This window comes from Sminthopsis crassicaudata, chromosome 3 (assembly GCF_048593235.1).
Source record: "Sminthopsis crassicaudata isolate SCR6 chromosome 3, ASM4859323v1, whole genome shotgun sequence".
Taxonomy (NCBI): domain Eukaryota; kingdom Metazoa; phylum Chordata; class Mammalia; order Dasyuromorphia; family Dasyuridae; genus Sminthopsis; species Sminthopsis crassicaudata.
Genome location: NC_133619.1, coordinates 439,355,644 through 439,376,309, shown reverse-complemented (window position 1 = coordinate 439,376,309; position 20,666 = coordinate 439,355,644). Strand labels below are relative to the sequence as shown.

Genomic DNA, 20,666 nt, shown 5'->3' with positions numbered 1-20,666 from the left:
AGATATGTCTCAAAGTCTCAGTGGGGGTGATGAGGTGGAGACAGGAAGAATATATTATTTCATAAATATCAAGTAACTAAACACAAAATCAAATTTAAGAGAATGAATGAGAATTTTAGTACATTATAATAAGATGAGGATGCTTACTGAGGGCCATTGGTTTGATAAAATTTAAGTCCTCTGACTCTTTATGTCTCAGGTTCCAAATCCAAATTTCTTTATAAAGAAAAGGAGAGGGAACAATAAAAAATGTTTAGAGATAATCTTATTTTTATTTAAGCACATTTGCTCAAGTTTTTATAGATGGGATCTGACATGCTGGTAATTGGTTACAAATATATGCTATACCAAGTTTCAATAATATACCAAAAAATACAAAGTACAGAAATAAAAATTATATGTATTTTTTGTTCCAGGTTCTCTGGGAGATGCTAACAAGGGAGGTCCCCTTTAAAGGTTTGGAAGGATTACAAGTAGCTTGGCTTGTAGTGGAAAAAAACGAGGTAAGACTACGTTTCTACATTCAGGTACATAGATCAGAAAACAGTATTGGGGTTTTGCAAAAGACTTTTTCATCTTCTTCAAATTGAAAGTAAGTTCACGCTTATGGAAAGATTAGCAGTAGGAGCTAACACAAAGGGTCAAAGTGATGTTATTCCTCATGAATGGACCCTTTACATCTAATTGTTGCAGCTTCACGTCGTGATGCTGTAGATCAAAAATTGTACTAGTACTGTACTAGTTTCTCAGTCTCAATTGTAAAACCTAGGGGTTTGTTCTTAGTGATGAAAGAAGCCATTGCGTCCAAGGTAGGGGAACAGTTTAACTCCATCTCCTGCGTTTAGGACATCTTTTTACTGGCCGGGAGTTGATCTATCTGTAAGAGACCTTCAGCTACTTCAACTTAACTCTCCCAGCAGGAGTCACTATAGTACAAGAAACTGTCGCTTAGATGAGAATTTCAAAATAAAAGAAGAAAAAATAGTTTCAAAAAAGGGGAAAAATTACAGTTTTGCCACCTACGTTCTCCACGACATTGAAGATGAGCTTCTCACTGGAATTGGCGAGGCAGTGGCATACTGTTCCCTTCTTCACGCAGAGCCTTTCCATTTCAAAAGGACTTCAGTGGCGTAAACACCGTTTGTGCTGTGTCCCCAGCCTCGCTTTTCTTCTTTCCACAAATTGAGGCTTTCAGTTAGTTGGACCTATGAGCCTACATCAGAGAACATGGCACATTCATATCAAAGGGAGCAACTACATTCTGAAAAGGTTTAAAATTGTGACTGAAACATACAGCCATGGAAATTCTCAGAATAAGGAGGAAGCATTCCACATCAAGGTATTATGGGAACGTAGATAACCTTATGGAAGCATGCCATTGTCTTTGCAGAACAATATAGCTTTATTTCATACAGCTTCATAATTTTCAGATCTTCTCTAACTGGTTCCAGTAGCTAAGGCAACTATGGAACAAATTAACAAATGCTCCAAAAAAAAAAAAAAAAAAAGAAAGAAAGAAAGAAAGAAAGAAAGAAAAGAAAAGAAAAAAGAGGAAGGTTTGGGATTACTACGCTTTAGACATTTAAAAACGTGCTTTAAGTACATTAGATTGATTCTTATCTCCATGTCCTCACAGAAAGAAGTTAGAGTAAACCAAAAAAGTACTGTTGACTAGTAGTAACCAAGTTTCTAGCTCTTCAAAAACTTAATACAAGATAACCTTGCAAATTTGTCCTTCAGGGAGCCATTGTGGATGGCTAAAGTTTTCTGGTTAACTAATTAAATGGGAGGAAACATATTTGCTGATTATAAGGATGAAAAGAACATTAAAATAAATTTGTTGTTAAGAATATGTCTTTATTTTTGTTTAATAAGAATTTTTTCAGCTTTAATTAATAGTGATGTTACTTCCTAGTGTAATATTAGATAAGAAAACTGACATATTAAGCATATGAGATCTAAGTGAGAAGCTTGACAATCGGAAATTTGTTAGTGAGATGACTAAATGTTTGGTACTGACCTTATGAATGAAAGTGAAGAAAATGACTGATGTTCAAAATGAAATACAATCTCTTCTTTTTAACTTTTCTTTCAATAAATCTGAGAAAAGTTATTTCCAAGGATAAATGTATTCTCCAAATATGTGCAGTCCAAGAGAATGCTTGAAATCAGCAAAGAATATTTCACATGAATGATGGTAAGGTACAGCTGTGGATCCAAAGCCTTAGTCAAGACAATGGAGTAGTTGTGAAGGATGTGAAAAGGAATTTGAAAACTGGCTTTGGAGAATTGGCTTTAGGATTAGGGAATCACCATTTTTTAAAACCATTCTTCCCCCTCAAACTTCGTAATAGAACTATACATTGGTCATGCAAATATTTTAATAAGTAGAAAATTCCTTTACTTATTCAAAGTCCATTTCTAGCTCATATATACATGAACTGTTTACAAACGTGGTGATGTACTCCTGAAAAAATGTGACCTCTTAGATTATGAGACAAAGTATCTGATAGTCTATATTAATTAAATAAATATATGTCAAAGAAAAGATATTGTTAATAACAAGGTGGAAGAAATTTATTCTGCTTGAAGATATTTGTTTTCCTCTATTTTTGTATGATAAACTTACCAAATTTTCAATTATTTCCATTATCATCTGTCAAAAAAAAAGGATAAAGATCTCATTAGATTACTAGAGGTGATCATCCTAGTACATTAAGTTTTTCTATTGGCATAATGTGATGATTTTATTTCCTGTTGAAATTGAGACACATCCAGTCCTTCTTAACCTGGGATGTAAAATCTTTTAAAAATTATTTTGATAACTGCATTTTGATATAATTCATTTCCTTTGTAATCTTATTTTATATGATCATAAACATTTAATAACCTCTTGAGAAAAGAATAACCATGGGTTCCACCAAACTGTTAAAGGATTTATGACACATAAAAGGGGTAAAACCCCTTTCTACATTAAAATATATAAAAATTTTGGAATTCCCTGAAATCCTAAAAAGATTCCACAAGAAAAACCTATGGACTGGTGGATATCAGAAATGAGGTCCAGAGCATTGCTGAATAAACAATGAATTCTTTAAAAGGCCTGACAGCCAGGAAGTTGATTGGGTATTACTAAGAAGTTCAAGTTTGTAACAAATTTGGAAATTCATTCTAGTCATTTTAATGAGATTCAACCAACGACTCATTCAGATTGTTATGACAGCACAATTCCTGCTTTATAAACATTTAACTTCTTGCTTACTTTGAAGTATGTTTAACCCAAACAGCAGAATTACCGGCCATGTTTAAGAGAGTTCTCATAAAACTTAGTCTACAGCTTTGGGATATATTTCAGAAAAAAAATTTTAAGCACATTTTTAAATGGTATATCTTTAGAAACTCATTCTGGAAAAGGCACAACATAATTGTGGGAGAAATCCATTTCTAAACAAATGTTCAAAAATATTTTTAACTTCCTATCTGGATATGGTTTACTTTGTTATTAACTTTAAAGTTTCCTTTAAAATTTTTAATTTAGTATTTTATTTTTATCAGTAATACCTAAAAACAATTTTCAACATTTGATTTTTAAACTTTGAGTTCCAAATTTTCTTTCTTCCTCATCCCCCACCAACTCCCTCATCAAGAAGGCAAGCAAAAAAAAAAAAAAAAGTCAAGAAAAAAAACTAGAAAAGTATGTTTCACTCTGTATTAAGACACCACCATTTCTTTCTCTGGTGATCATCCTAAGTCTTTCAGAGTTTTCTTGAATCATTGTATTACTGAGAATAGCTAAGTCATTCATAACTGATCATCTTACAATATTATTCTTTATTTTTAATACAAGTCACTTTGCATCAACTTCTATAAGTCTTTTAAGGTTTTTTTTTTTTTCTCTGAAAGCATCCTACTCATCATTTCTTTTAGCACATAATTCTTCAGCCATTTATTAATTACTGGATATCCCCTAAAATTTCAATTTTTGGCACCAAAAATGAGCTGCTATAAATAGTTTTTTACAGATAGGTCATTTTCCTTTTTTAAAAATCTCTTTGAGATATAGATCTAATAGTGGTATTGCTAAGTCAAAAGTTATGTATAATTTTATATCCCTTTGGATATAGTTCCAAATTGCTATACAGAATGATTGAATCAGTTCACAATTCCACCAATAATGCATTAATATCTAATTTTCCCCACATTCCCTTCAACATTTATCATTTTCCTTTTCAGTCCTATTTCCCGATCTAATGGGTATAAGGTAGTACTTCAGAATTGTTTTTAATTTGCATTTTTCCAATAATAGGGAGTTTGAACATTGCTTTCATGTGGCTATAGATAGCTTTGATTTACTTTATTTGAAAACTGTTCATATCTTTTGGTCATTTATCAATTGAGGAATGACTTATTTTTATAAATTTGACTCAGTTCTCTACATATTTGAGAAATGAGACATTGTTTTATATTCAACTCACACCTGTGCCCTCTTTTCTTATATATTCAATTGCCCTAATAACAAGAACATTTTAAAGATGTACAATTACATCTTCCCATGAAGAAATATAAACAGTTTAAGCTTATTAATCCCTTATGATTTCTCTTTCTCCTTTTTATGCTTCTCTTGAGTCTAATATATGAAAATCAGATGATTTATTGAGTTCTGGTCTTTTCACCAAGAAGGCTTGAAAGTCTTTTATTCCATTTAATGTTCATTTTCCCCCCTGAAAGATTGTACTCAGTTTTGCTTAGTAGGTGATTTTTGGTTGTAATCCTAGTTCTTTTACCCTCCAGAATATTACATATTCCAAGCCTTCTAAGTCTTTAATGTAGAAAGTGTTAAATCTTGTGTTATTCTAACTATAGATCCACAATACTTGAATTGTTTCTTTCTGGATAATTGCAATATCTTCTCTTTAACCTGAGAACTCTACACTTTGGCAATAATATTCCTGAGAGTTTTCACTTTGGAACCTCTTTCAGAAGGTAATCAGTGGAGTCTTTCAGTTTCTATTTTACCATCTGGCTCTAGAATATTTTCTTTAATAATGTCTAGCTTCTTTTTTTTGATCATGGCTTTCTAGTAGTCCAATAATTGTAGATTTATTTTTCTTGATCTATTTTCTAGGTCAATTATTTTTCTAGTGAGATATTTCATATTGTCTTCTATTTTTTCATTTTTTTTCTTGATTTCTCATAAAGTCACTAGCTTAATTCAAAAGTTTAAGGAACCATTTTCTTCAGTGAGCTTTTGTATCTCTTTTTCCATTTGGTCAATTCTATTTTAAGGAGTTTTTTCCTTCAGTGAATTTTTGTGCCTCTTTCCCCATTTGACCAAATTCTCCTTTTAAAGGAAGTCTTCTTCTCATTGCCTATTTATACTTCCTTGGCCTAGTCTGTGGGTTTTTGCATCTCCTTTATCAAGCTGTTGACTCATTTTTTTTAAGATTTTCTTGAAATACTCTCATTTCTCTTCCCAATTTTTCCTCTACCTCTCTTACTTAATTTTCAGAATTTTTTTTTGAGCCCTTCCCTGGTCTGAGACCAATTCATATTTCCTTGGAGGTTTGGATAGAGGAGCTTTAGCTTTGACTTTGTTATCTTCTTCTAAGTGTGCATTTTGATCTTGCTTGTCATCATTGTAGTTTTCTACTGTCAGAATGTGTTGTCTGTTATCTGCTCATTTTCCTACCCTATTTCTTGACTTTTAACTCTGTTAAAGTAGGTCTCTGCTTCCAGGGTGAAGAATGCACTATTCCAAATTATAGGGTTTTTTGTGCAGTTATTTTAAGTGATACTCCTAGAGACCTGTCCTTTTTCAGTTTTTCCCAGCTAGTATGATCTAAGAAGAAGTATGCACTACTCTTCTGGTCTGTTCACTGGTCTGGAAATGACCACAAGCATTCTTTTCTGACCTAAAACTGTGAGGAGGGTCCCTGTTCATTGTGGTAGCAATCTCTGGTATGCTAATGATTCTTCTCACTCTGGGGATTGCCAACCAGGATTGTAAGATCCAAGTATGGGCAAAGCAATAGAGACCCCTCCCCCCCATGACAGCAGACAGAACATTTACTCTCCTTCTGATCAATTATTTGATCTCTTTACCATCTGTGGACTGAGAAATCCAGAAGCAGCTGCTACCACTGCTGATTCAGCCACAATTAAGCCCTGATCCTTGTTTGCTGGAGATGGGCTATACTGGCCTGGCCTGTGCTGGCCTATGCTCCATTCTTACCCAGGCACTGCTGAACTTCTAAGTTGCCTTTGACTGGAAAACTATTTCACCCCCTCCTTTTGTGTATTCTACCACTCCAGGAATTGTTTTGTGGCATTTTGAAAGGTGTGTGGAGAGGTTTTAGGGAGAGCTCAACTAAGAAGCTGTTTTTTCTCCACCATCTTGGCTCCATCTCTATTAAAGTTTTTATTAGTCTTGTAATCATGGTACTAAAAGGCTATTATTTCTGAATGTTTTTTTTTATTGTGGAAATCTATAGAAAGCATAATCATAATATAAATTCTTAAATTTAAAGCAATTTCAAACTACTAAACTAAATAAAATATGAAATATCAGGTTCTAGATTTATCCGTTCTTTCCAAATATAAGTTTTCTAAAGACAAATAAGTTACATTTTATATGTTGCTTTTCACATAACCAGCTGAAAAGTTATTATAGTTAAGAAATAATGGAACTAATATGTTCTAGTATCCAACTTTTCAAATACTGGAAAAATAAAAGGCACATGCACTTGCCATTCCAAGATAATTTTTAAAATAATGTTTTAAACTTAACATTTCTACTTGAGAGAATTAAAAGATACATTTGGTTTCATACTTAAAATTAGACAATATATATGATTTATTTTATAGGGTTTTTCTCCCTCTGTAAATAAATAAAATCTGTAAAAAGGAAAAGTTTTTAAAAATGCCTTGTATTTTAATAATCTATTTGTTTAGAATTTTCTATATGTAACATTATGGTTTTTTATTATATTATTGTATTGTATGTATTATATTACTTTATTTTTTTTGTATTTAATGCATCTCATCCCACCATGCTTGCAAAGTGTCAACATTAGAATACATATAAGTATTTGTCATCCCCTCTGACAGCAGAAATTTCTTTCATTTTATTGTTGCAGCTTTTAAAAGATACATACATAGAGATCATTAATCTATTGCTGATTTTTAAAGAAGGCAACTCCTCTTCCCCCATATTTGCAATCCCTCCCAAGTCTGACTGAGTCCATTGTTTAAAATCTAGATTTGGAAAATGCCTTTTTAAAAACACACAGCCCCTTCATAACTCTGAGAGAGAACTGATGTTCTTGACATAGGCTAACTGTATTATATCAGACTTTCATTGTACACAATTGCTGTGTTTGGGGAGACATGTTTCGACCCAGGGTATGCCACAAACCATAGTGAATAGTGAATAAGGTTGTAATAGGTTTCTCCTGTCCTTGTTTTCTCAGCCAATTCTTTAGTGTGTCTACACATACTGTTGGGTGATGGGAGGGGAAGAGAGGATGGGGGAAAAGGGAGAGAAAGTGTAGTTCTTTAATTTTTTCTCTGTGATCTCCCAGGTTAAAGATTATCCCTATTCCTCTCCTCCCCTACCCCCCCAAAAATCATATTCTTATTGCCAAAAGCTAAACTGGTTTCCTTGCTGTCTGGCTTGTTTCCTTATGATTTGAAACTCATCCACAACCTGAAGAAATGCAGTGATAGAACTGTGGATTTTATTTTCATTGTTGATGCAAGTTCAACTTGCCCACACTTCTGGATTCTTTCAGACCTGTCATAATTCCTTTTAGACTTGTTCTATGTTGACTTCTATTTGCTAGATTTTACCTGGTGCCCTCCTGTGACTTAACTGGGGAAGAGAGATTTACACACACACACACACACACACACACACACACATATAGTACAACTGTTATGAATCTTTTTCTGGCTTACATTAATGGTCGCTTTACATTGCAAATCTTATTGAAGCTACTGTTCACTTTTTTAATAGCATTAGTTAAATCAGTCATTTTTTGTTCTTAATTGACAAGTAAATCCTGTTTCTGATGCAGAGATTAACCATTCCCAGCAGTTGCCCCAGAAGTTTTGCTGAATTGCTGCATCAGTGTTGGGAAGCTGATTCAAAGGTATGTTGAAATGTTAATGATTTAAATGCTTTTCAGTTTAGATTTTACAATTGATAATACAAATAGTATCCCTAGCTCTTCACTGTGCTGGCATAGCTAAAATGTTGCTTCTGTTGGAATCTAAGCTCCATAGTAGTCACATTATTTGTTCATTCAAATACATTGCATTTTGCACTTTAGGAACCATGGTTCTCTCTTTCTTAACTCTTATGTCAAAACACTTGACTGCTAGTCAACTGAAACTTATAGTATTTCTGACGTTATCTTGTTGAAGAAATTGAAAATCATAAATATAAGAACTGGGACTGCAAACTGGTTTTATTACCTTACATATTTCAAATGAGAAATTAAAGTTGTTTTTTTTTCTTTGTAACTTCATTATCAATGACAAGGATATGTACATGAATTTAAATAGTTAAATGCCAAAATCAGTAGCCTACTGAAACATTTTAAATAAAGGATTGGCATTTTAAACAGAGAGTTGGAATGTTAAAACAATAACCTTGAGCTCCTCTACTGATGAAGATACTGGTCATTAGTTTTAGTGGATGCTCTAACAGCCAAGGATCATACTAATATAGATCTTTAAAAGAAGCATATTCCATTCAATATTGCCCAGACGAATGTTTAACAATAATATCTTCAATACATTGTAGCCAGATCCTTCCAATCCTCCAACCTCCCCCCCCCCCACAAGTCTATTCAAATGCCATTACATTTGTAACATTTAGATATTGTTCCTATGAAACTCACTGCACCCTGTAATGTTGTTTCATTCAACTGTATGTCATCTCAGAATCATTGAAACCATGTGGGAATAGACCTGATTGTGGTTTTTATTCCATGTTCAGACTCAGTGGTTTGAAAACATGCTAGAATTTAATTTGAAGAATTCTGATCAATCAAGCAATCAGAATTTCTTAAGCACCTATTATGTAAAAGGCATTGTTCCAAGTACTGAGGACCCAAAAGCAAAAATTAGATGTTCTTAAGTCTTCCCTGTTCTCAAAGACTGTGGTCACTCAATTAATAAACATTTGTTAAGTACTGTGAATCAGTCATTGTGTTTAGGGCTGGAGATAGAAAGAAAAGTAAAAGAGCTCAAAGTCTAATGGGGGAAATGACATATAAACAAACAAGCTATATACAGAATAAATTGGAAGTAATCATTAGAGGGAAGGACTAGAATTAAAGAGATTGGGAGGAATACTTTCTATAGATAGCAGGATTTTATTTGAGATTTGAAGAAAGCCTGGGAAGACAGAGATGAAGAAGGAAATCATTCCAGACATAAGGGACAGCCAGAGAAAATGTCCAAAATTGAGAGCAAAAATGTCCATTTTGGCAACAACAACAAAAAATGAGCAGCACAGTTGTATTCTACTTTAACAGTAAAAGGTAATTTCTAAGATTAATCTAGGTCATGTGTTTTATATCAAAATAAATCATCCCTCAAATGAGGATTTGAATTTTAAGGATATATATGTGTATAGTACTTATTTATAATCATGCAGTTACAACTGAGAATATCTGATTATAGTGATCTGAGTAATAAGGACCAAAGGATCATTTTTCATTTTCTACCCATTATGAGAAATTTTTTCAGAGGTTTTTTGTTTTTTTCCTACTTCTCTGAAACTTTATTCTGATTTAAAAAAAAAAAAAAAAAAAAAAAAAAAAGAGGAGGCAGGGTAGCATTTAACTTAAATACCTTTGTAACAATTACCCTGTCCGAACCCAACCCACTACTTTTCCTACATAAATTTGTTCTAGCCAGTCTACTCACTGTTTTAAACTTGTCTTGAATTTTCTTGCCACTATCTCTTTGTCTCTCACCAAACCCTCTCTCCTTCTCTCTCTCTCTTTGTCTCTCTCCCTCTCTCACTCTATTTCTAACTCCCTGTCCCCTCTCTTACTTTGCCTCCCTCTTTCCTTCCCATATTTTTTCTCTCTCTTTTTCTCTCTTATCTCTCCATACTATGTTTTAGGTTGTAATTCTATTTATCTTTATATGTATGCCTACTTTACTGCTAAACAATTGCTAGCAGTGAATGTTATATTTTGTATTCCCCAGGGATACAGTTGGTACTCAGTAATTATTGATTATGTAGTCACACACATCAGATTCCCTAAAATACAGACTTGTATATTTACTGCTTCATTCTGAAGCTGGAATTGAGTAATCAATGGACAGTAATCTACATGTAATTCCATTTTCCCATGTTTGCTAATGTAGAAATGTTAAATACTTTTCCAGAAGCCCATCTGTAGCCCACAATACTACCGAATATAGCCCAACCCTTTGTAATATAATTTCAATCTCATTTTAGTGTGTTGATGTATTAATAAAAAGAAAAGAAATATATGAATATTTGTGGGTTTCTATGCCAATATATAGTCCACACCAGGGACCAGAATCATTATGTACAGTTTAGTGGTGCCCATTTCTGTTTATTTGACATCATTGTGCTAATAAGTAATTTAAATAGGAAACTCATTGCTTATTTGTGCCTATTAGAGTAAAATATAGAGCCCATGTTTCAATAAGTTTTCTATTGCTAAGCAATTACTAGTGCCTTTTCCCTCAAAATTATCTTGTATATATTTTATGCATAACTATGTTTAGAGCTATGGAATGGAATCCTAATGGAATATTACAATATCTACCAAAGTATGTGCTTCATAAATGCGTATTGATTGATAAGAAGGTTTTAAGTAGGTGACAAGTTATTGTAGGAGTATGTCAATTAAAATAATAACATTTTGAGCCATCCAGTTCAAAGCCAGCTAGAAACATGAATTTGAAAATAGATAAGAAACCATAAGCAAAGACATTTTAAAAAATTCAAATACTTAAATCTTTACAGAAGAGCTTTTCCATAATATCTAAAGTGCATTAGCTATTGTAGTGATCATTGGTCCTGAGGTATAACCTTTTGAGCAAATTCTAACTTTCCCATAGTGAATTTAGGAATTTGAGGGTAAAAAATAAAAACCAAAGCAAAATGACACAATTCATCATGTTAGTTAAAAATAAATTGCTTTTTATCTCAGATTTCATGGGCTCCTGCTGACTGTTTTTCTATCTAAAATCAAAATTCACTGTGATATTTTTAATTATTTTTTACAAGTGATTATATAGCCTCACAAATACTACATTACACTTGATAAACAGTGGGGAAAAATTAAGACAATGCTAAAAATGAAGGAAGGAAAATAGTGTATCTACTCTCTGGGCTTAGTTAAGCAATTCTTTCATTGTTTTCCATGTGCTCTCAGTCTCTGGCCTGTACACTTTTCATTGAGCTGTACCCATTGACTACTGCCAACTCTTGTCAAAATAACTCATTTGAAAGAGTAGGATGATGTCTGGACTCTGAATGTTTGTCTTAGTTTGGTTTCTTATTTCAGTGGGAAGCTAAGAAATTGCCCATCTTCATAACATAGGAAGCATTCAGTTCCCAAGAGAAAGAGAGGCACCTCAACACTGTTCTTACTTGTTTTTGTGCTCCCAAATTAAAATGCATGTTTTAATTGCTGCAACTGTAATTTGTTCAGAAATGGTATAATTATGAGGCGTGATGGAGAGAGAATGTGCATCATCCTTTTATTATCTCTCTCCATTTTTGTTTTAACCTTTTGTCTCAACCTTGGCTAGAGTCTGTCAAATGGAGTAGTGTAGTCGTTGCTCTCTAAAGAAACAAATTTAACTGCTGCATTTTCCATTTTCACTGAACAGTACCATTCTTATTGTCTCCCAACCATAAAAGAAGCTATAATGTGGAGCAAAGTTGTGAACTTAGTATGATTTTGAAGGTAGTGTTTTGTTTTTTGTTTGGGTGACTTAGGAATTCCTTCGCCTACTCTGCCCCTAAACCTCTATCTCCACTCCCCCGCACACTCCATATTAACTAAAACATTCCTCATTAAAGTCCTCTAGTGTGTTATGAAGGAGCAAGGATGACCCAGGGCTCTTCATAACTGCCTCTTAAAAAGAGCATAAAAAAAGAGCATACAGATTAACTCTCCTGGAATGCCCTTTCTGAGTACTGCTATGGCTTAGTGTCATTGCCTTCCAATTATCTTATATTTATTTTGTTTATATTTTTATATTTTCAGGTGAGACTGTAAACTCCTTGAAGACAGGCACTATGCCATTTTTTTCCTAGATATTTTCTAAATGCCTAACAGCATTTGGCACATAACAAGCATGAACAAATAATTATTGAGAAAATAAAAATTGTTAATTAAAAAACACAAATAATTAAAAAACTAGCCAAACTAGGAAGGACTTATTTCTTGTCTCACTGAGCACCAGCTTAGCTCAAAAGTGAAAAATTCTTCACTAGAATATTAGCTATTAGCTGGAGATTTTTATTTTCCAACTACATCGACTTATACAGATTCTTGACTAGGTTACAGGATTGCAGCTTGTCTCAGCAAAAAGATTATTCAGATTAATGATATTTAATGTACTCAAGTAAGTAAAATATAAAAACTAATAGGAAGACCAAGTTGTCATTTTAAGAGTATTCATTGTTGCCTCCACAAGTCTACTTGAGCATGGATATCTTTTTTTTTTCTTTTCTCGCCTGAAAATAACATTCCACATTGGTCCCTGGATGTTTCCTAATTCAGAAAGAATAAACAAAGGAAAAAGCAACTTGTATTTGTTCCTGTGCACTAATAGATTAGCAAATAAGAAATTAATTAGCCTAAAAGTTTGTCTTCTCTCTGTTAGTAAGGCTACTATAAGATTATTTTTGGTCTTCCTAATTGCTCCTCTCCTTTCTAGGGACTCTTCCTCACCAATTCATGCTTCCTAAAGCATAGGTCAGACACAAATGTCACAAAACTTGCAATGGCTTCCTCTTAAATTCAAAGGCTTCAGATTAATGGATTGAAGCCCTCCAGTAGTAAAATCCCAGGCAGGCTTTCTAACTTTATTTCATGTAATTTTCCTTTCTAAATTCTATTCTGTGGCTCACCTAAATTTCTTTGACTATTTTCCAAATCTGACATTGCCTAGTCATCCTCCACTACCTGAAATAAATCATCACACACACATCCCTCCCCAAATCTATTTATCTGAATCATTTTCTTCCTTCAAGACAAAGTTGAAGTACCACTTCCCCTGTGAAGTCTTTCATGAACATCCCCACTGGTTAATGCTCTATTATAAAAACTGCTTGATATTTACTTTCTTATTACATGACCTCCTTCCACCCAATAAGATATAAGCTTCTTGAGACCATGATTGTTTTATATCTGTTTATTTCCCCAGTGCCTAGCACAATGTCTTGTCCAAAGTAAGCATTAGTTTACTTGGTTTATCTACCTTTCTAAAGAAACTTTTCCCCATGTCCCTTAATGCTGGTATTTTCCCTCTGAGATTGTTTCCAGATTATTCTGAATGTGTTTTATTTGTATGTAGTTGTTTGTGGGCTTTCCCCCTCTTTAGATTACAAGTTCCTTAAAAACATGCAGTTTTTGCCTTTCTTTGTAGCTCCAGAGCTTAGCACAGTCCCTGGCACAAAATAAGAGCTTAATAAATACTTATTGACTTAACTGGTCTTAAATTTTGCCTTGAGTGAATTCAAGTATGTTGAGTTTTTCTCGCCATTAAAGGCTGCATCTTTATTATCAATGTTCTTAATAAGAGTTATTTAAAATTTTTATCAATTTTTTATAAACATTCCCCATATACTTGTTAGTTTAGGAAGTCATTTTCTTAGAACCATTTGAGGTTCTTTTCCAGAAGAAAATATCAGGCTGGTTGTTTCAAAATTATCTCTTAGACATGTCTCTGAATTGACTATCTGATTTTTTTTTAGTATACATTATTTTAAAACAAAGCAAAAAGGAATGAACTCAAATCCATCAAAGAACCTGGATTCAAATCCCAGCTCTGAGACTTATTGCTGCTATACATTGGGGCAAGTCACTTAACCTTTCTCAGTTTCATTTTCATCTTCCCTAAAATTAGATGGGTTGGATTGAAAGGTCTTAAAGGATCTAAATTCCAAGTCTATGATTTTTTTGTCTCTATGTGGGAAGGATATAATTTTTCTCCTTAAATGGAACTTATTGTTATATTTATGTCTCCATTAACTCTAAACCTTCCTTTGATCCCAGTGAAATAAGTACTTATCTTGTCTTTTTCAGAAACGTCCATCATTCAAGCAAATCATTTCAATTCTGGAGTCTATGTCAAATGACACTAACCTTCCTGACCAGTGTAACTCATTTCTGCATAATAAGGCAGAATGGAGGTAAGTATCTGTTTTAGAAATCAGTCTCTAAACTACACCAGCCTGGATTAAAATTCTTTTTTAAAATATAGGGATAAAGCCTGGGCCGATGATTTAATTGGTATAGAGGATTCTTGGATGAAAATAAATTCCTCTGCCTCTGCAAATTAAGTCTTTCTTTGCAATGTTTAGTCTTGGTGAGTTTCTGGGGCACTGAGAAGTTGTGATTTGTTGAGGGTCACACAGCCAATATGTGTCAGAGGCCAGAGTGGAACCTCGTTTTTCTGGCTCCAAGACCAGCTTTTTATCCACTCCACATGCTGCCTCTCAGAAGATAGGAACTATTTAAAGAGCATGGGGCAGTGTCAGGGCTGAGTATAGGCCAAGAAACAGGCTGAAGCTCCCCTTTTCCAATCTTAAGTACATTCTAGAAATGTGAATAGTTCTGTGAAACTTTGACAACCTGGCTAATATGCTCTCCTGTTTTATAGGTAGACAGAAAATAATATGTGTTTCCCAAAGAGTGTTCTGTGGAACTTGTTACTTTGTAGTGTTTGGAAAAGAATACTGAAATCAGATCTTCTGCAACAGAAGATTGTTACCAGACATTTCTCTGTGTACACTCTATATTAGGAAGCTTTGGCTTTCATCCAGTTAGAACACAGCTATAAAATTATTTCCAAGTCTTGAAACTAGCAAACCAGTATATATGTAAATAATAAAAAAGAGAAGGGACCAGGAATATTCTTTTTTTGAAATAACATTTAAACATTTACAAAGTTACCAAACTCTATGAATTTGGTAAAAACAGACTCAATAATGACAGAATTACATCGTGTGAGTGGAAAAAGTGAGCACAGGATAAAGAATTTGAGCCAGGTCACATGATGCTTGAGTATAAATAGAATGTTTTAGAGCTGACATGATTCTCCAACTGACTCAGCAGAGATTCTAAGTAACTTCACCCCAGCTCCCTACTACTAATCACTAAGGAGACACTTTGCGCCATCTGCTGATAACATATTAAAATTACAAGCATTTAGAAACTGAGCTACCTACCTACTGCTGTTCCTGTAATTAGGCATTTTCCTGGAATTTTGTGTTTTTTTGTGGCTTTTTACACTGAACTCATTCCTTTTCATTATTTTTAGCAAACGCCTTACTAGCATGAGAGAATTTAGGACAAATGAATTAATTTAGATATCCAAATGGGTCTTCTCCAAGGCTGAAGGAAACAGGAATGAAAAATAAAAACGTTTCATTCTTTACTAAATCAATTGAAAAGAAGAATATAAAACATTGCCAAATTCTAGGATTTCTCCTTGAGGTCTAACAAATTTAGAGTTTGTAGTTAGGACTTTAGTACTCTATAGTAATGATGGGAAATGAATATAGTAATGAAGATGATTAATTGATTTAGCATAATGAACTTGTTATGATTGAAGACCCTTCCACTATCTAAATGTTATCATGTGTCAGCCACTTAGTTAATCATATCACACCCTAAAATCTCATTATATAACTGAAATTTAGTTGTTGGTGCCAAAAGTTTTCAATCTAGGAATAATATTTGAAATTCCTTCTTTTATCTGAAAATTGCATTGTTTTGTTCCTCCTTAGGATAAATTTACAAATCTTATCTTCCTAAGTGAGTACAATTTATTGTACAATTTTCTTAATTATTAAAATAATTCTCTAGTCAATAACTTACTTAAATCTTGTCACTTGTCTGCTAGAGGATGAAGCACAAACAATTCACTTTTTTTTTCTTTTTTCTTTTTTTTTTTTTTTTAATGGGAGAGGAGGAGCAGGGAGAAGTTCCACTGACACTGGAAAATATGCTACTGTGATTTTTTTTTTTTTGCAGTGGACATGATTGTATATTGTTCAATTTTAAATTAAAAAGTACCATATAAGATAGATAGGGAGTCTTTTCATCATCTTATAGATGACTAGGACTAAGATGAAAAATAGGAGGCCAAAGTTTCAAAAAAGACTTTCTAAACTAGGGGTCTACAATTTCTTTTAGCCTTTAATGACAATGGGGAAAAGGCAAGAATTGTCTCACTAAAAGTAAGATAATAATATTTACATACATAATCTACATACATAATTCAGTATGTTTCATATTCATTATCTCATTTGTATCCGACTATAACTACATGAGGTAGGAGTAGAAATTATCTCCATTTTACAGATGAGAAAACTGAGACTTAGAATAGAGCTACAACCAAAGCTCAGGTCTGGTAACTCCTAACCCCGTATTTTTAGTGCTATGCTATACTAAGTAGAAAAACACAAGTTGAGGTTTTTGTTTTCTTTTGTTTTGAATTTTTAAAGAGAGAAAAATTCAAAAGAGAGATAAAAAAAGAGAAACTAATATAATGAAAAATGATGTGCTACTAACAGTTGCCAAATATACCACTCAGTGGCACCATTTCTATAGTTTGCCAATCCTTTTTGTTATAAAAACTTATGTGATATTGGATTGCTTGTTATCTAGAGGAGGAGAGTTGGGGGAAGGGAGAGAGAAAAATTTGAAACACAGGACTTTGCAAGGGCAAATGTTGAAAACTATCTTTGTATGTATTTTGAAAATAAAAATAATTTTAAAAAAGGAAAAACTTATGTGAAAAATACATAGCAGTTTAATGGTATTTTATTAAGCTGTACATTTAGTTTAATAGAAAATTAGTTGAAGTTATATAGAAAGCTGGGAATATGATTGTACTCCCTAAATTCATTCTGATGAATCAGGCTAAAACTTTAACTAGGTCATTCAAGTCTTAATATAATCTAGCACTCAAACCTGACATTTGCATAAGGTTTACCTTATAAAATAGAAGTGTACCTGAGGGACAGAGGTTGAGATGGGTAACATTCTGGTTTCTGGTTTCTAGATGTGAGAGAAGATATATTCAATTCCAGATTTTCTTCAACTCTACCCTGCAAGTACTTGTAGAACTTTGAGTAATTGTTTCCTCCATCAATGAAAGCTTAAACCTCCAGTTACATTAACATCTTAATCTTCCAAAAAGATTAAGATGAAATATCCATTATTTACCACATTTCAATTTTTTCCCATGTGTATACATGCCAAAATTTTAGCCAAGAACAAATTCTAGCAAATGCTTCAGAAATCATAAAATTTTGACAGTTGTATATACCTAACAAAGTTTCATAGTATACATGAAATGAAGTATTATTTTCAAGAATAAGCTAAATATATTATTTGAACACATCTACCAATTCTTCTTGAAATAAGATTCTTTCCACTAATGTTCTAGGTTATAGAAAGAAAATTAAATGTTTAAAACTTTTCATAGATATGTTGAGCCATAATTGTTGTCCTTCATTAATCGTTCATTCTCAAAGAGGACTATGACATCAGGGAGATGATGCCATGACATGCAAGTGAATTGGATTTAAGTGAGGGAGGTTCTGTGCAAGGTAACCTACTTCACAGGCATAGGCTATGAAAAATTCAAAATGTCATTGAGGGAAACAATTACAAAATAATCCAAAATGTCAATTAGAATTGTTAATTAAATAATGAAACATGAATTGTATGTGATCTTACTTCAAAGATAGAAACTAACATTGAGATCTTTTCTAGCATGGAGGATATCTCCTGTTCATCCTTGATTCTATTTATCAAATGGTTATAGATGTCCATTAATTTAATTCAGCATTCATGCAGCTCTCTAGACTCTTCTTAAAATAAATGAAGTTGGAGGTATTGAATAGATAGCTCTGCACGATGCAGTGGTAGTTTTTGTTTGTTGGTTTGTTTTTCCTTCCCCACCTCCAGCAATTTATTAGGTACAAAGAACAAGGGGAACACTCACATAGGGCTGAATTTATTAAATCTGTTTTCACTTTTAAAAACTGTGGATAGATGACCCGAAAATCCATTTCTATTTCTGATGCAAAAGCTGAACTCACAGATAAGACCAATCAAGTAATGATAATCTAATAGGGACAGAAACTTTTTCTTTCTTATTAGACTTTTTTTTTTCTGTTGTCATTCTTTGGAGTTACCTTATTTTCCTGGTCTTATTTATGGCTACCAAGTTTAGGGTAGGTCTGTAAATGATTTCTAATTCCATCTGAAATGATTCTTATTTGGGGAAACTAAGCAATATGAACATTGTATTGTAATACTGACAATGCTGACATTACCAAAGCCACTTTCATATTGTTCATCCCTACTTCTGTGTTTCTTCTTCCTAGTTCTGCTTTCAATTTAGTGAAATATTCTCAAAAACACGTTAGATTGCAACTTGCTCCATAAGTTAAGGGGACATTTTTCACTGGAGATGTCATATAATGGATTTTCAAACAATGTGATATTTTCTATTGGAATACTACTTTGTCTAGCCTTCCACCTCCAGGCTTTTTAGAACTAGTGTCTCTCCTGAGAAAGTAAGTATGTCAGAGAAGTCATCTTTCTCCTGAAGTTTTCTGCCCTAATTTCAAGATCTCTGCCCTACATGATAATACTGACTTCATCAGTAGCAGGATTCTTTTGTCTACTTTTCTTTCTCTTGGATAAGCTTTACTAGTAATGCTGATTGCACTTGAAATGGAGTAGATGTTGGCCCTATTTTTTGCCCATTTTATTATGCTTTTAAGCTGACTTCTAATTTTATCAGCTCTTAGTTTTCTTTCCTTTGTCCTGTCTTCTTTCTAGTATTTTATTAAAAAAAAAAACCAAAAAAACAAAAAACAAAAAAAAACAAAACCAAGTTTGAACATTCCTTTCTTCATTTATTCTATGGTTATAATTAATTAAGCCATAATATTTTCATCATGCTTCATCATTTACTGGTAAATTAGCAATGATTGAGTTCATGACTACAGGTATTAAAGAACCAGATGTCCTGGGTTACATTTTCCATTTTCATTAAAAGTCTTAGTTTCCTACAATTGCCAAAAGGCCAAAAGCCTGTGGTAATTAGAGGTATATGGTGGGTGTGTGTGTGTGTGTGTGTGTGTGTGTGTGTGTGTGTGTGTGTGTGTGTGTAAGAGAAATCAGATTTAATGCATGTATTTTTTCTATGCCTCTTGCAATTTATTGTTTGTTAGTGTTCTCCTCTGATTGTTACAATATTGTGAGAACAAAACTCCAAGATTAAAGATGAGTCATTAATCTTTAGATTTTTTTTCTGTATATGCAAAAATCATATTTAGAATGTCGAACGTTGTGGCAGATTACAGTTGTTCTTGAATTACACAATGTGATGGCTTGAGGATTAATTAGGAGAAACAAATATCAGCAATGTCCAACTCTTTTTAAATTCTTGTATTTGTGAATGTGTGTGCTTATTTGACAATAAAGCTTTCCTGCTGACGACACTGATGATTTATACACACAACTTTATAAAAATACATGATGTGGTTGAGTTTTTTTTTTTTTTTTTGCTTTTGCAAACTGACCTTTATTTTAAAAGAAGTTTCTGTCTAATGAAAAAGATAATTATAGTACAGTGCATGATTTTGACATGAAAAAAACTGCTGTTAGTAGGACTTTACCTTAGATGGATTTGGCTTAAGAGAAAACCATAATTTGCATAGATTAAAACACCTAAAAACTACATTTAAGTGGTGGTGGGGTTGAGCTAGGGAAGGTATCAACAAAGCAAGGGGGACCACTGTTCTTAATTTGTCCTACCAGCATAGGTATTACAATCCTCATGGCATATGCCATCAGACACTCTTGAGAGGCACAGGGAAACAGACTAAAACAAATTAAAGATGAGAGATGTTCATACTTTCAGCCTATTTGTTTCTGTTTGTATTACAGCCTATAACTTATTTAAATGCTGACTGATTTTTTTCAGGATTATTCATTGTATATTCATTTTGATTTAAAAAAAAAAAAATACATTGGTGAGAGGAGCCTAATTGGCAAAAGAAGATAATGCTGGGGCAGCTAGGTGGCGCAGTGGATAGAGCACCAGCCTTGAATTCAGGAGAATCCGAGTTCAACTCTGCCCTCAGACACTTAACACTTCTTTGGCTGCGTGACCCTGGGCAAGTCACACACACATACACACATTCACTCCCTCCCTCCCTCCAAAACCTTCCCCAAAGAATGAGAATAAAGCTTTGTTTGTTTGTTTTGGGAGGTTTCATCTGATTTTTTGTTGCAAAACTCCAGGACAAAGTTTAGGATTTTTTTTTTTTTTCCTATATTAGGCAATTGATGATTCCATGTTCCTCTTTTGGATCTTTGGTAGAGGGATTAAAAAAAAAAAAAAAA

At 33.2% G+C, this 20,666-nt stretch overlaps 1 protein-coding gene across 4 annotated transcripts in view; it reads left to right on the top strand.

Moving 5' to 3' along the window:
• Positions 1-20,666, top strand: part of MAP3K20 (mitogen-activated protein kinase kinase kinase 20) — a 212,851-nt gene that overhangs the window by 123,381 nt on the left and 68,804 nt on the right. For all 4 annotated transcript variants that reach the window (XM_074303094.1, XM_074303095.1, XM_074303096.1 and 1 more), the window contains exons 8-10: positions 417-503; positions 8,076-8,150; positions 14,316-14,422. In XM_074303094.1, coding sequence (XP_074159195.1) covers positions 417-503; positions 8,076-8,150; positions 14,316-14,422 — 269 coding nt within the window. The remainder of the gene's footprint in view (positions 1-416; positions 504-8,075; positions 8,151-14,315; positions 14,423-20,666) is intronic.